Raw genomic sequence first — 16,942 nt, forward strand, 5'->3', positions numbered from 1 at the left:
ACCACTAACATCCCACCTAAATATACCAGAAATAACACTAGTGATACAAAAGACACCCCCAAACTCATTAACCATCCACACCCTACAATAGATGCCAACACTAACCCCACTACTGCATAGTATGGAGAAGGATTGGAAGCAACTGCTAGTCCTCCCAAAATAAAACTAACACTTAAAAATAGTATAAAGTACGTCATAACAATTCCTGCTTGGCCTCTATCCAAGACCTTTGGCCTGAAAAACCATCGTTGTAATTTCAACTACAAGAACATAAAACCTTAACAAACCCGCCCACAACACTACAATCCTGCCCCTTTCTACTCTTCTAACTTCTCAACAACACATTTTTGTTATCCACTAGAACTACTTCTCCAACCACTAAACAAATCCTAAATCAATATCAACTATTACTACAACTAAAACAAACCCCAATAATAATCACTATGCCTATAACAGCCTTAGTCCTTGTAGCTTACAATAAAGCATAACACTGAAGATGTTAAGACGGCTATTACACATACCCAAGGACAAAAAAGACTTAGTCCTAACCTTACAGTTAGTTCTTGCCAAATATATACATGCAAGTATCCGCATCCCAGTGAAAATACCCTCAGCACCTTAAAAAGACAGCAGGAGCAGGCATCAGGCACACCACTCCAATTGTAGCCCAAAACGCCTTGCCTAGCCACACCCCCACGGGTTTTCAGCAGTAATTAATATTAAGCAATAAGTGTAAACTTGACTTAGTTAAAGCAACTTACCAGGGTTGGTAAATCTTGTGCCAGTCACCGCGGTCACACAAGAAACCCAAATTAACTTTATACGGCGTAAAGAGTGGTTTTTCATTATCACTTCAACTAAGACTGAAATGTAACCAAGCTGTTATAAGCACAAGATGCATCCAATACTCCCATAGAAATGATCTTAGTTTCATGATCAACAAAACTCCACGAAAGCCAGGACACAAACTGGGATTAGATACCCCACTATGCCTGGCCCTAAATCCCAATGCTTTCACCACTTAAGCATCCGCCTGAGAACTACGAGCACAAACACTGAAAACTCTAAGGACTTGGCGGTGCTCCAAACCCACCTAGAGGAGCCTGTTCTATAACCGATAACCCACGATACACCCAACCATCCCTTGCCAAATCAGCCTATATACCGCCGTCGTCAGCCCACCCCTAAACTGAGGGTTTAACAGTGGGCACAACAGCAACATCCCACTAATAAGACAGGTCAAGGTATAGCTCATGAGATGGTAGAAATGGGCTACATTTTCTAGCATAGAATACCTCACGACAAGGAGTGTGAAATCACTCCTAAAAGGCGGATTTAGCAGTAAAGCAGGATAATAATGCCTCCTTTAAGCTGGCTCTGAAGCACGTACATACCGCCCGTCACCCTCCTCACAAGCTAGGATTAATTTTATTTATAATAAACCCCTAAGCTAGAGATGAGGCAAGTCGTAACAAGGGAAGTGTACCGGAAGGTGCACTTAGTCTACCAAGACGTAGCTATAACTAAAACATTCAACTTACACCTGAAAGATATCTGTTCCATATCAGATCGCCTTGAAGCCTAACTCTAGCTCTTCTACCAGATTACATAGAAACTAAGTTAATACTACCCATTAAATCAAAACATTCTCTCACTCAACCTAGTATAGGCGATAGAAAAGTAAACTCAAGACGCAATAGAGATCATGTACCGTAAGGGAAGAATGAAATAGTAATGACAAACCAAGCAATAAATAGCAAAGACCAACCCTTGTACCTTTTGCATCATGATTTAGCGAGAACTACCCAAGCAAAACGCCAATTTAAGCTTGCTTCCCCGAAACCCAAGCGAGCTACTTACGAGCAGCTATCTACTGAGCAAACCCGTCTCTGTTGCAAAAGAGTGGGAAGACTCGTTAGTAGTGGTGAAAAGCCAATCGAGCTGGGTGATAGCTGGTTGCCTATGAAATGAATCTTAGTTCCCTCTTAATTCACCTCCCAGGACTACACTCAACCCACATGAAGCGAATTAAGGGCTATTTAAAGGAGGTACAGCTCCTTTAAAAAAGAATACACTCTCCCCTAGCGGATAAATTTAATTACAGCTTAATTGTGGGCCTTCAAGCAGCCACCATTAAAGAATGCCTCAAAGCTCCTCACCTAAAAAAATCCAAACTTCCTCATGACTCCCTCTTCCCCAATAGGCCAACTTATATTAAATAAGAGAATTTATGCTAAAATAAGTAACTAGGGATCCCCTCTATGGCACAAGCTTACATTACAACATTATTAACAATCCACAGGATATTTTTTAACCTTAACAAGACCTTATACCCAAAACTCTGTTAACCCACCTATGGAGCACCCCCAAAGACGATTAAAATCTGTAAAAGGAACTAGGTAAATCCAAGGCCTGACTGTTTACCAAAAACATAGCCTTTAGCAAACCAAGTATTAAAGGTGAAGCCTGCCCAGTGACAATTCGTTCAACGGCCACGGTATCCTAACCGTGCAAAGGTAGCGCAATCAATTGTCCCATAAATCGGGACTTGTATGAATGGCTTAACGAGGTCTTAGCTGTCTCCTACAGATAATCAGTGAAATTGATCTTCCCGTGCAAAAGCAGGAATAACCCCATAAGACAAGAAGACCCTGTGGAACTTTAAAATCTGCTACCACTCCCATAAACAATACTCACCCACAGGGCCTACTCCCCCGGGATTTTGCTGGTGTGCATTTTTTGGTTGGGGCGACCTTGGAGACAAACTTAACCTCCAAATATCAGACAATCCATCTTAACCAAGAACTACCCATCAACGTGCTAATAGTAACCAGACCCAATATAATTGATTAATGAACCTAGCTACCCCAGGGATAACAGCGCAATCTCCTTCAAGAGCCCACATCGACAAGGAGGTTTACGACCTCGATGTTGGATCAGGACATCCTAGTGGTGCAACCGCTACCAAGGGTTCGTTTGTTCAACGATTAACAGTCCTACGTGATCTGAGTTCAGACCGGAGTAATCCAGGTCGGTTTCTATCTATGTTACAACTCCTTCTAGTACGAAAGGATCGAAGAAGTAAGGCCTATGCCACAAGCACACCTTCGCACCCAGTAATGAACCCAACTAAATTACTAAGAGCTCCACCATAACCCCCTCCTAGAAAAGGACCGCTAGCGTGGCAGAGCTTGGCAAATGCAGAAGGCTTAAGCCCTTTACCCAGAGGTTCAAATCCTCTCCCTAGCTCCAACACAAACCACATGACAATTCACTTAACCCTCACTTACTTTATTATATCAATATCCTATGCTCTCTCCATCCTCATCGCCGTAGCATTTCTTACCCTAGTTGAACGTAAGATTCTAAGTTATATGCAAGCCCGAAAAGGGCCTAATATTGTAGGACCATTTGGCCTCTTACAACCTATAGCAGATGGAGTAAAGCTATTCATTAAAGAACCAATTCGTCCATCAACTTCATCCCCTTACTTATTTATATCTACTCCTATCTTAGCCCTTCTCCTAGCAATTACAATCTGAACACCACTTCCCCTACCCTTTCCCCTTACTGACCTAAACCTTGGCATACTCTTCCTTCTAGCTCTATCTAGCTTGGCAGTCTACTCAATTCTATGATCAGGGTGAGCCTCTAACTCAAAATATGCCTTAATCGGCGCCCTCCGAGCAGTCGCACAAACTATCTCTTACGAAGTTACCCTAGCCATTATTCTCCTATCCGTAATTAGCCTTAGTGGTAACTACACCCTCAATACCCTAACTACAACTCAAGAACCTCTCTACCTCATTTTCTCCTCCTGGCCCTTAGCAATAATATGATATATCTCCACTCTTGCCGAAACAAACCGAGCTCCATTTGACCTGACAGAAGGAGAATCTGAACTAGTCTCAGGGTTCAACGTAGAATATGCTGCAGGGCCATTCGCCTTGTTTTTTCTTGCCGAATATGCTAATATTATACTAATAAATGCACTCACAACCATTCTATTCCTAAACCCCAGCTCACTTAATCTCCCTCAAGAACTCATTCCCCCTACTTTAGCTACAAAAACCCTCCTCCTTTCCGCAGGATTCTTATGAATCCGCGCCTCTTACCCTCGATTCCGATATGATCAACTCATACATTTGCTTTGAAAAAACTTCTTACCCCTAACATATGCCTATGGCATACCAGCCTTCCTATCTCCTATGCAGGCCTACCCCCCTACCTAAGACACTCAAGGAGATGTGCCTGAATCCAAAAGGGTTACTATGATAAAGTAAACATAGAGGTATACCAATCCTCTCATTTCCTAATTTTAGAAAAGTAGGAATCGAACCTACACTAAAGGAATCAAAATCCTCTATACTCCCTCTATATTATTTTCTAGTAAGGCCCATACCCCGAAAATGATGGTTTAACTCTACCTTAAACCCCAAACCGTAAACCCTAAAACCTAAACCCTAACCCTTGCTAACCTTAACCCTAACCCTAACCCCAACATCTCATAGCAGAGGGAGGGAGGGGCCTGATTCCTCATCAGATATATCAACAGTCCAAAGCCTGTAAGCTCAGCTCTTGCCTTTGCAGGGCTTCACACCGTCAGCACTGGAGGGAGGGAGGGGCCCGACTGCTCATCAGAGGTATCATGCAAGTCAAAAGCCTGAAAAGTCTCCTAGAATGCATAAATCATTAACCATTTCAGTCTCTGACAATTGGTCCACACAGTAACTGCAAGCTATGCCCAAAGCCTGTTCCCTAACCATAGAAGAGAGACTGCAACCCTCGAGATGTTGGAGGCTCGAGGCAAGGTCCGTGACACTAATCATGGCTATAACTCATAACTTCTTGGAGTATGGGGACTTCCCTCCTTCACCCCCGGCAGATCAAGGCCACCACTTCAACTGACAGACATGGAAGCATTGCTGGACCCCGTGGGCGGTGACTATATACATCTGTCCACTCTCAGCTTTTCTTTCTCTTACTCTCCCTTGCTCTTCTCCTGCCTTTCTCTCCCCTATGCATTTTCTTTCCCCCCCCAAAGGTTATCTCTGTGTCACATTGTGGTATGACAGCACCCAAACTGCTAGCATGCCTGTTGATACAGAATTGTTAAAATAAACCTTGCCAGTATATGTTTTCAGACACCGATTATTTAGTGTCGTTTCACTTTAATCCACCCCAAGGGAATTATTAATAAAAACCTGAGTTACCCCCTCTCCCCTTTTCCTGGGGCGGGTTGTAACACCAATCAGCACTGACTCCGCCCAGGAGGAGGAGCCAGTGACGCAGAACAATCAACACGGACTCCACCTCTTGACTCCACCCAGTGGGCGGGGCCAGTGCTCTATAGAAGCAGAGTACATACCGGACGGGCGGTGGGTATTCTGCCAGACACGCAACAGAACAGCAACAGCAAAAGCAGAGACCCAAGAGAAAAAGCAAAAGATTCTGACAGCGGTGGGCACTGAATCGGGCTTATAGCCCGAGAGGGGTTTACTGGGTACCACTGCGTTCCTGGAATGGGGTAAACCCGCGATAGTTAGATCGCACATTGAGACAGATTCTGACTAACCCTAACCCTAACCCCAAACCTAACCCCTAACCCTTACCCTAATCCTAACCCTAACCCTAAACCCTAACCCCAACCCTAACCCTTACCCTAACCCTAACCCTAACCCTAGTAGCTTGCAGTCTCTTTTTTAAAGTTAGGGTTAGGGAACTGGTTTTGTGCATAGCTTGCAGTCTCATTTTTAAGGTTAAGGTTAGGGAACCGGGTTTGCACATAGCTTGCATTTGCTTTTTTAGGATTAGGGTCAGGGAATCGGGTTTGCGCATAGCTTGCAGTCTCTTTTTTAAGGTTAGGTTCAGAGAAAAGGATTTGCGTATAGCTTGCAGTCTCTTTTTTAAGGTTAGGGTTAGGTAACAGGATTTGCGCATAGTTTGCAGTCTCTTTTTTAAGGTTAGGGTTAGGGAAGAGGGTTTGCGCATAACTTGCAGTCTCGTTTTTAGGGTTAGGGTTAGGGAAAAGGGTTTGCGCATAGCTTGCATTCTCACTTTTAAGGTTAGGGTTAGGGAAAAAGGTTTGCGCATAGCTTGCAGTCTCTTGGTTAGGGTTAGGGTTAGGGAACAGGGTTTGCGCATAGCTTCCAGTCTCTCTTTTAATGTTGGGGTTAGGGGACAGTGCTCTATAGAAGTAGAGTACATACTGGACGGCGGTGGGTATTCTGCCAGACACGCAACTGAACAGCAACAGCAAAAGCAGAGACCCAAGAGAAAAAGCAAAAGATTCTGACAGTGGTGGGTAGTGAATCGGGCTTATAGCCTGAGAGGGGCTTATTGGGCACTGCTGCGTGTCCGGAATGGGCTAAAACCGCGATTATTAGATCGCGCACTGAGACAAATTCTTCCTAACCCTAACCCTTACCCATACCCCTAACCCTAACCTAACCCTAACCCTTACAGTAACCCTGTCTTTTGCTAACCCTAAACCAAACCCTAACCCTAACCCTAACTTTTGCTAACTCTAACTCTAACCCTAAATTTCCTAACCCTAACCCTAACCCTTTCTAACCCTAACCCTAACTCAAAACCTAACCCTAACCCTAACCCTAACCCTAACCCTAACCTTAAACCCTAACCCTAACCCTAAACCTAACACTAAACCCTAAACCAAAAGGAAACTTCCTTTGCTATGCCTACTGGGCGGAGTCAGTGCTGATTGGTGTTACAACCCGCCCCAGGAAAAGGGGAGAGGGGGTAACTCAGGTTTTTATTAATAATTCCCTTGGGGTGGATTAAAGTGAAACGACACTAAATAATCGGTGTCTGAAAACATACTGGCAAGGTTTATTTTAACAATTCTGTATCAACAGGCATGCTAGCAGTTTGGGAGTTGGGCTATCAGTTGGGAGGCATGGCTGAAAATAGGAAACAACAGCCCTAATTCCCAGGAAAGAAAGCCTGGAAGCTTTGGCTTTGTGGTGCAGTTGGTGGGCCACACTGGGCACTCCATGGGCAGGCAGTAAGAGTTTTCTGGATCTGGGAGTCAATCTGGGGGCCTCGGAGTGTTTGAGGAGAAGTTGGGAGTGTCCTGTGGGACCAGGATGGGATTTGAGGGCTCCTGGAGGGGCTGGGACGGGTGTATACTGCGGGCATCATCTAGTATTGATGGGGGTAATCAGTGAGCTGACTGTTTCATAATCATCCAAATTTTAACATACAATATGATTATTAGAATAAAAAGCAAAAAGGTAATATCAACAAAACAGTAACAGGGTGAAGCTCTTGGTTGAAGACTGGTTTCTTCTTTTTCTCCAGTGATTTTAATTCTTTTTTGTCTGGGTTTTAATCCCATCTTTGGCATTTTGCTGCCAACATTTTGTCCCCATATCCATTGGAAATTGTATTAACTGTTGATGAGAACAAAGTGGAATCCCAAGGTATGTGATATATTGATAGGATTTCACTGGTAGGCTTTTAATTTGTCCAGGTTTATCGCCATAATGCTTCTGCTCTTTAACCACTTGAATCAGAATGAACTGAGTTGTTTTCTGGGTTGGGTTCTCTTTTTGAGTCCAAGGTTTTTTAGTGGATTCAGTATCAGGCACAAAGGAAATTGAGGGAGGTAAAGAATAATCTTCCCTTTGTTCATTATCACAGGGATCACTCAGTCTATTTTCATTAATGTGAGGAAAGCTGGGAGACTCTAGAAACATCAGTTGAACTTCAAATTCTCCTTGTTTCTTTCTCTCCTGAGACTTAGAATCAGGGTTCTCTGTGGTTTCCCAAGTCTCAATGCCAGGGTAAGACACTGGTTTATGAAGTTGCCTGACCAAACCAGGAGCCTGTTTTTTTAGCAACAGTTTTCTCTCTGCACTCTGGCGCAACAAGACTTTGAAGGTGGTCAACCTCAGTTTGAAGCAGCTCATTTTTAGCAACAAGTTTATCCGATTTTTCTCCTGTTTCCCTCTCAAAGGCTAACGATGACTTCAGCACCACATTTTCTGATTTCAAAACAGTAGATTCAACATCAGAAATCCATTCATGACTTCCCTGTCAGCACTCCATCCAAATGTCTGTGCTCTCACTTTGACCTGAGAGAAACCTCAGGCAGGTGGAAAAGGGCAGATAAAGAAAAAACAGATGGGTCAAGCAGAAGTGATGCTGCTTCTGTCAAAAGCAGAGCAGAGACCGAAAGCACTTTAGGAAGTTGCTTACAGAAGCACTTGTGCATTCCAAGTTACAGCTCAGGAGTCTCAGTGACTTGTCCAACATGAGAGCTCCTTTTCCATTTCTCAACCCCCAGATTCCTCAGGAGCAGGAAACTGGAAACACTGACTGAGAAAAGCTCCATTCCTTCCTAATAATTGTGCTTTGTCCTTCCCATCTGACAGTGCTCTTGGAAATGTGCTGGTGTGATCTGGATCTGTGAGCAGCCCTGACCTCCCAGAGCACTCATCCAATGGCAGGAAGACCCCACCTGGCTCCTGCTGGGGTTCTTGCCACCACGACCCAGTATGGGTCAATGGAATGGGGAGCAGGGTGGTGGGACCAGTAAGGACCAGTTAAGGGGGTTGGGGGCACTTCAGCATCTCCATCAAGGTCAGACCAGTACAGAGCAGCATAGACCAGTATAGATCGGTATAGACCAGTATAAACCAGTATGGACCAGTATAGACCAATATGGGTCACTGGAATGGGGAATGGGGCAGTGGGACCGATAAGGACCAGTTAAGGGGCTTGGGGGCACTTCAGCATCTCCATCAAGGTCAGACCATTATAGACCAGTATAGACCAGTGTAGACCAGTATAGACCAGTATAGACCAGTATAGACCAGTATAGACCAGTAAAAAACCAGTACGGACCAGTATGGACCAGTATGGACCAGTACAGGTCACTAGAACAGCGAGCAGAGTGGTGGGACCAGTAAGGACCAGTTAAGGGGATTGGGGGCACTTCAGCATCTCCATCAAGGTCAGACCAGTACAGACCGGTACAAACCAGTATGGACCAGTATAGACCAGTATAAACCAGGGTAGAGCAGTATAAACCGATATAAACCAGTATGGGTCACTGAAACAGGGAATGGGGTGGTGGGATCAGTAAGGACCAGTTAAGGGGGTTGGGGGTGTTTCATCATCTCCGTCAAGGTCAGACCAGTACAGACCAGTATAAACCAGTATAGACCAGTATGGACTGGTATAGACCGGTATAGACCAGTATAAACCAGTACAGACCGGTACGGGTCATTGGAATGGGGAATGGGGCAGTGGGACCAGTAAGGACCAGTTAAGGGGGTTGGGGGCACTTCAGCATCTCCATCAAGGTCAGACCAGTACAGACCAGTATAAACCAGGGTAGAGCAGTATAAACCAGTATGGACCAGTACAGGTGACTGGAACGGGGAATGGGGCGGTGGGACCAGTAAGGACCAGTTAAGGGGATTGGGGGCACTTCAGCATCTCCGTCAACGTCAAATCAGTACAGACCAGTATAGACCAGTATAGATTAGTATAAACCAGTATGGACCAGTATAGACCAATATAAACCAGTACGGGTCACTGGAACACGGAATGGGGTGGTGGGACCAGGAAGGACCAGTTAAGGGGGTTGGGGCACTTCAGCATCTCCATCAAGGTCAGACCAGTACAGACCAGTATAAACCAGGATAGACCAGTATAAACCAGTATGGACCAGTACGGGTCACTGGAACGCGGAATGGGGTGGTGGGACCAGTAAGGACCAGTTAAGGCAGAACTCAGTTGGGACTTAGTGGTTTGGGGGTGGGCGTGTCCCTTCTTTAGGTGGGCGTGGTCTCTCCCTGGTGGGCGTGTCCCATCCCAAGGTGGCCATAGCCTCTGCAAGTGGGCGTGTCTTTTGCATCCTCTCCCCCTCCCTGAACTGGGAGCTCAACTGGGACTTACTGGGGTTTGGGTGGGCGTGTCCCCTCCCAATGATGGACCCACTTTCAGCCCCTCCCCCCACCTTTAAGGACCCCCCCAAAGACCCTCCCCCCCCTTCCTGCACCTCCCCAACCCTCAGGGTCCCTCCTGTCCCTCCCCCACCCTCAGGGTCCCTTCCTTCCCCTCCCCCCAGTGAACCTGCTACCCCTCCCCCACTCTCAGGAGCCCTCCCTGCCCCTCCCCCACCTTCAGGGGCCCTCAGGATCCCTCCCCCAACCTCAGAGACTCTCCTGCCCCTCCCCCACCCTCGGGGAACTTCCTACCCTTCCCCCACCCTCAGGGACCCTCAGGGCCCCTCCTTCACTTTCGGGGTCCTTCCCTGCCCCTCCCCAACCCTCAGGACCCTCCTGCCCCTCCCCCCACCTCGGGGTCCCTCCTGCCCCTCCCCCACCCTCAGGGACCCGCCTACCCCTCCCCCACCCTCAGGGACGGTCCTGCCCTTCCCCCACCCTCAGGGAACCTCCTGCCCTTCCCCCACGCTCAAGGACCATCCTGCTCCATCCCCACCCTCAGTGTTCCCTCCTTCCCCTCCCCCCCCCACTGGGGTCGTTACTGGTCCCTTACTGCTCTGTACTGGGAAGGGAGAGGGGAGGGACCGCCCCCTCGAGGCCCCTCCCCCCCAGTGACGTCACCGGGTCCCAAAAATAGCCCCGGGGGCCCAAACTGGAGGGGGGACCTGGAGCCGCTCCCAGTGTGACCAGTTCAGGTACTGGGAGGGACTGGGAGGGAACTGGGAGGGACTGGGAGGGACTGGGAGGGGGCAGGGCTTCCCCCCCTCCCCCCCCTCCGTGTCCTTGGGGTGACCTTGGGGAGGGAGGGGGATGGGTCGCTCCCAGTGGCTCCCAGTAGCTCACAGTAACCCCAGTAATGCCTCCGGTATCTCCAGCGACCCCCCCAGTAACCCCAGTGACCCCCCCCAGTAGCTCCTAGTAGCTCCCAGTAACCCCAGTGTCTATCCCAGTAGCTCCCAGTAACTCCCAGTAATCCTAGTGTCCATCAGAGTAACTCCCAGTAACCCCAGTGTCCACCCCAGTAGCTCCCAGTAACTCCCAGTAAGCCCCCCAGTAGCTCCCAGTAACTCCCAGTAACCCCAGTGACCCCCCCAGTAGCTCACAGTAACCCCAGTGTCCATCCCAGTAACCCCAGTGACCCCCCCAGTAGCTCCCAGTAACCCCAGTGTCCATCCCAGTAACCCCAGTGACCCCCCCAGTAGCTTCCAGTAGCTCCCAGTAACTCCCAGTGTCCCCCCCAGTACTCCCAGTATGTCCCAGTTTAACCCAGTTCCCCCCCCCCCGTGGGCCCTGGGCCGGGTGGGGGAGGGGCGGGCTCACATTTCCATGGCAACATCCCTTTCCCTCTGGCCCAGTTTCCCCCAGTTTCTCCCAGTTTAACCCAGTTTTTCCACATTTTTCCCCATTTTTCCACATTTCCCCCCATTTTCCCCATTTTTCCCAGATTTTCCCCCATTTTTCCACATTTTCCTGAATTTTTCCCCATTTCCCCCCCATTTTCCAGATTTTTCCCAGTTTTCCTACATTTTCCCAGATTTTTTCCCATTTTTTCCCCCATTTTCCCAGATTTTTCCCCATTTTGTCCAGATTTTCCCAGATTTTCCCCCATTTTCCCAGATTTTTCCCCATTTTTTCCACATTTTCCCAGATTTTCACACATTTTTCTCCAGATTTTCCCAGATTTTTTTTCCCATTTTTTCCACATTTTCCCCGATTTTTTCTCACATTTTTCCCAGATTTGCCCAGATTTCTTCCCCCATTTTCCTGGATTTTTCCCAGAATTTCCCATATTTTCCCCATTTTTCCAAAATTTTTTTTATCTTTCCCCATTTTTCCCCATTTCCTGGATTTTCTCCCATTTTGTCCACATTTTCCCAGATCTTTCCTCATTTTTCCCAGATTTTCCCAGATTTTTCCCCATTTTTCCCAGATTTTCCCAAGATTTTTTCCCATTTTTTTAAATCTTTCCCCATTTTTCCCCATTTTCTGGGATTTTTCCCCATTTTTCTCCATTTCCCCCCATTTTCCCCAGAATTTCCAGCATTTCCCCCCCAGTTTGTCCCCATTTTCCCAGATTTCTCCCAGATTTTCCCAGATTTTTCCCTATTTTTTCCCCATTTTCCCAGATTTTTCCTCCACTTTCCCCAGAATTTCCCACATTTTCCCAGATTTTTCCCACATTTTTTCCCATTTTCCCCAGATTTTCCCACATTTTTCTCCAGATTTTCTTCCAGATTTTCCCACATTTTCCCCCATTTTTCTTGATTTTTCCTGATTTTCCCCATTTTTCCAGATTTTTTCCCATTTTTTCCCATTTTCACCCATTTTTCCTCATTTTCCCCCATTTTCACGGATTTCTCCTCATTTCCCCCATTTTCCCACAGTTTTTCCCAATTTTTTCACATTTTTCCCCATTTTCCCCATTTTCCCCAGATTTTTCCCCATTTCGTCCCCATTTTCTCAGATTTTTCCCCATTTTCCCACATTTTCCCAAATTTTTTCCCACATTTTCCCAGATTTTCTCCCTATTTCCCCAGATTTTTCCTCATTTTTCCCCAGATTTTTTCCCGATTATTGTCCCTATTTTCCCAGATTTCCCCCTTTTTTTTCCCACATTTCCCTGGATTTTTTCCCAATTTCCCCCCATTTTCCATGATTTTTCCCACATTTTTTCCACATTTTCCCAAATTTTTTCCCCCATTTTCCCAGATTTTCTCCCTATTTCCCCAGATTTTTCCTCATTTTGCCCATTTTTTCCCAGATTTTTTCCCAATTATTTTCCCCATTTTCCCAGATTTCCCAGGTTTTTTTCCCACATTTTCCCGGATTTTTTCCCAATTTCCCCCCAGTTTCCATGATTTTTCCCACATTTTTCCTCATTTTCCCCCATTTTTCCCAGATTTTTCCCCATTTTTCTCACATTTTTTTCCCCATATTTCCAGATTTTCCCAGAATATTCCCCATTTTCCCCATTTTTTCCCTATTTTCCCAGATTTTTCCCATTTTTTCCCCTTCCCCCCCCATTTTTTCCACATTTTTCCCAGATTTTCTCCCATTTTCCCCAGAATTTCCCAGGTTTTTTCCCAATTTTTCCCCATTTTCCCAGTTTTTTCCCAAATTTTTCCCCATTTTCCCAGATTTTTTTATCATTTCCCCCCATTTTCCCAGATTTTCCCCCCATTTTTCCCACATTTTCACACATTTTCACACATTTTTCCCCATTTTCCCCCTTTTTTTCCTCATTTTTCCATATTTTCCCATATTTTTCCCCATTTTCCCCAGAATTTCCCCCATTTTTCCCCATTTCCCCGGATTTTTCTCACATTTTCCCCAGAATTTTCCGCAATTTCCCCATTTTCCCATATTTTCCCAGATTTTTCACCATTTTCCTGATTTTCCCCCCATTTTTCCCACATTTTCACAGATTTTTCTCCAGATTTCCCCCACATTTTTCCCCCATTTCCCCACATTTTCTTGGATTTTTGGGTCCCCAGTTTTCCAAATTTCCCAAATTTCCCCAGTGGGAAAAAATGGGGGGAAAAAACCAGGAATTTTGGGGAAAATGGGGAAAAATTGGGGAAAAAAAGTGGGAAATTTGGGGAAAATTGATAAAAATGGGGAAAAATGGGGAGAAATTTAGGAAAACTGGGGGAAAATCCGGGAAAATGTGGAAAAACGGGGTAAATTTTGGGGAAAAAGTCAGAAATTTGGGGAAATGGGGGATTTTGAGGGGAAATGGAGGGAAAACTGGGAAAAAAGTAAGAAATTTGGGGAAAACGGGTGAAAAATCAGGAAAAATGGGGGATAATTGGGAAAAATTAGGGGAAATTTAGGAAAAAATTGGGGAAAAATGGCGGAATTTGGGGAAAATGGGGAAATTTGGGAAAAATGGGGTGAATTGAGAAAAAAATGGGGGAATTTGGGTAAAATTGGATGAAAAATTGGGGAAAGTTGGGAAAAATGGGGAGAAATTTGGGGAAAATGGGAAAAAATGGGGGAAATTTGGGAACAATGGAAGGAATTTGGAAAACAAATGGGGAAAAATTGAGAAAAATGGGGAAATTTGGGAAAAATGGGGGAAATGGGGGGAAAATTGGGGAAAGAGTGGGAAATTTGGGAGAAATGGATGAAAAACTGGGAAAAATGAGGGGAAATTTGGGAAAAACTTGGGTGTCCCCACCAGGTTCGGCCCCGCCATGGCCCCGATAGCCCCGGGATCAGGTGAGACCCCTACCCCATGCCCTGACCCCTCCCCCTCCCCGAGGTCACTGCCCTGACCCCCCAAGTCCAGGCTGTGACCCCTCCCCCACCCCATGGCCCCTCCCACACTTTATGGCCCCTTCCCCATTCTGTGGCCCCTACCCCATTCTGTAGCCCCTACCCCACTCTGTGACCCCTCTCCCACTTCATGGCCCCTCCCCCACTCTCTGACTCCTCCCCCACTCTATGGCCCCTCATCCACTTTATGGCCCCTCCCCCACTCTCAGACCCTTCCCCCATTCTGTGACCCCTCTCCCACTCGGTGGCCCCTCCCCCACTTTACAGCCTCTCCCCCACTCTGTGACCCCTCCCCCACCGACAGCTTCTCCCTGCAGAGAGAACAGCCAACACACTATTTCACTTCTCACTTTAACAAAGCTCTTTTCTCCTTCAAGCCCCTCAAAGGCGCCAAGGCCACATAGGAGGCCACACACAAACAGTACTCCTCTTCCCACTTGACTACACCTTCTCCCTCACTGTTCTACAGGGAACACCAGGAATCTGCTCGCAGAGGCCTCTCCTTTCCCATCAGTAGCTCAGCACAAGGAGCTAAAGGAGCTCAAGCCTTAGGCCACAAGAGCTGACAGCGAGGAAACTTTGGGAGCAAACTAATGCTGCTAACACGGACCCAGCTGAATCCAGCACACAATCACAGAATCCAAGAGTCCTTCAGCTTGGAAAAGACCTCCAAGCTCACTGAGTCTTGTGCAGCCCCTCCCCGACCGCCTGCAGGGACTGGATGATGCTTTGCACAAGCACCAAAAGGAATGTTGTGAAAGCCATGGCCTGCAGGAGGACACAGAGAAGGGCTTGGTTGGGGCTGGGAAGGAGCGAGCTGGCGCTGGGGGAGCGGGGATGGAGCCTCGGGGATGTGGCGCAGCAAGGACAGGGGCCCAGGCAGCTGGCAGGCGGCAAGGCCTCACCCCCTGCCCCAGCAGCAGCACCGGGCCCTGCCCAAGGGTCGGGAGGGGCCCTGGAGTCCTGAAGAGTGTTTGGGGGTCCCCAGGAGGGAGTCTGGGGGTCTGAGGTGGTCCCAGGAGATTTTCAAGGCTTAAGGGGATGCACAGGAGATTTGGGGGAGGAGGGGGAAAGGCGGAGGGTCCCCAGGATTCTTGGGGGGATCTGGGCAGTTCCCGAGAGTCTTGGGGGAGATTCGGAGGGGTCACCAGGAGCCCCCGGACCCCCTGAACTCACCCCACACCACCATGGCCTCGTTGGGGCCGCACGTGAAAAACAGCGCGGCGGGGGGAGACCCTGGGGCCGGGATCGATCGGGACCAATCGGGTTCAATCCCGATCCTCCCCTCCCCCGCCATCACCGCCCCGCTCCCGGCAGCCCCCGCGGAAGTTTCGACGTTCTATTGGGTGACTCACCGGCACAAGGACAGGGGCCCAGCAGAATTTGGCAATGACGTCATTCCAGCAGAGCCGTTCTATTGGCTGCGACCCACGAGGGAGCCCCAAAACCTGTTCATGGCTTGGGGGGGAAGGACAGCCGGCACGGCCGGGAACGGGGGTGCAGAGGGTGTTCAAGTGCCCAGGAAAGGGGCAAAAAACTTTCCCCTCTCCCTCCCAGTGCCCCCTCAGCCCATCCCAGTGTCTCCCCTCTCCCCCAGTGCCCCCTCAGCCCATCCCGGTCTCTCCCCTGCTCTCCCAGTGCCCCCGTCCATCGAGGTCCCAGCCCGGCCCTGCCCCCTGCTCTGCTCCGGCCTGGATTTCTCCCCTGCAGGGGCAGCTGAGGCGGCTCCAGGGCGGGCGGGAGCTTTCGGGGCAGGGGGTGGCTCCTGACATGCTGCTGGAACCGCCCCTGCCTGGGCGGGCCCGTCGGCCTGGGGCACCTCCTCACCCGAGCCTGGGGGACGGGCCGGCAACTGGGAGGGGCTTTGGGAAGGAATGGGGAGGCTGAGAAGGGGTTGGAGGTCGTGGGGGTAAGTGGGAAGGTGTTTGGGGGAGTTTGGGGGTTTGGGAGGGAGGTTGGGGAGATTGGGGCAGCTGTGAGGGGTTTTGGGGAATCGTCGGGGATGTGGGAAGGAACTGGGAGAGAGTTTGGGGGCATACTCAAGGGGAAGGGGGCAACTAGGAGAGGGTTTGAAAGGCCCTGGGAGGGCTGGAGGTAACTGGGAGGGGTTTGGGGGCATCTTGTGGGTTTTTGTGGGTCTGGGAGGCAGTCTGGGGGCCTCGGAGGGTTTAAGGGGAAGTTGGGAGTGTCCTGTGGGACCGGGATGGGATTTGAGGGTTCCTGGAGGGGCTGGTAGGGCTTTATGCCTTTATACTGCGGGCATTGTCTAGTATTGATGGGGGTAATCCGTGAGTTGACTGTTTCATAATCATCCAAATTTTAACAAGACTTTGAAGGTGGTCAACCTCAGTTTGAAGCAGCTCATTTTTAGCAACAAATTTATCTGATTTTTCTCCTGTTTCCCTCTCAAAGGCTAACGATGACTTCAACACCACATTTTCTGATTTCAAAACAGTAGACTCAACATCAGAAATCCATTCATGACTTCCCTGTCACCACTCCATCCGAATGTCTGTGCACTCACTGTGACCTGAGAGAAACCTGCCTGTTTGCAGCGCACTGACTGGGCAACTTTTCTTTTTGCAGGTGGAAAAGGGCAGATCAAGAAAAAACAGATGGGTCCAGCAGAAGTGATGCTGCTTCTGTCAAAAGCAGAGCAGAGGCTGAAAGCACTTTAGGAAGTTGCT

The 16,942-nt window shown here is 48.2% G+C and overlaps 2 protein-coding genes and 1 long non-coding RNA gene across 4 annotated transcripts in view; 2 read left to right on the forward strand and 1 right to left on the reverse strand.

The window, feature by feature from the left end:
- LOC127462718 (endogenous retrovirus group K member 8 Pro protein-like) overlaps positions 1 to 4,746 on the forward strand; it is a 67,881-nt gene extending 63,135 nt beyond the window's left edge. The window contains exon 2 of the mRNA XM_051771604.1: positions 4,729 to 4,746. Coding sequence (XP_051627564.1) covers positions 4,729 to 4,731 — 3 coding nt within the window. The 3' untranslated portion in view covers positions 4,732 to 4,746. The remainder of the gene's footprint in view (positions 1 to 4,728) is intronic.
- The window catches only part of LOC127462716 (uncharacterized), a 71,046-nt gene that overhangs the window by 19,236 nt on the left and 34,868 nt on the right, over positions 1 to 16,942 (reverse strand). Inside the window, exon 1 of one of the 2 annotated variants that reach the window (XM_051771600.1) lies at positions 15,611 to 15,774. The exons of the other annotated variant lie outside the window; for it this stretch is intronic. The gene's annotated coding sequence lies outside the window, so the exon portion shown is untranslated. Of the gene's footprint in view, positions 1 to 15,610; positions 15,775 to 16,942 lie in introns of those variants that run through there. 2 annotated transcript variants of the gene reach the window in all.
- Positions 10,606 to 15,616, forward strand: LOC127462721 (uncharacterized). The gene is made up of 3 exons (XR_007900533.1): positions 10,606 to 10,672; positions 14,161 to 14,198; positions 14,725 to 15,616. It is a non-coding gene; the product is annotated as an uncharacterized LOC127462721 (long non-coding RNA).

The sequence above is a fragment of the Manacus candei genome, unplaced genomic scaffold, assembly GCF_025592945.1.
Source record: "Manacus candei isolate 608988 ecotype Guabito, Panama unplaced genomic scaffold, ASM2559294v1 h1tg000137l, whole genome shotgun sequence".
Classification (NCBI taxonomy): domain Eukaryota; kingdom Metazoa; phylum Chordata; class Aves; order Passeriformes; family Pipridae; genus Manacus; species Manacus candei.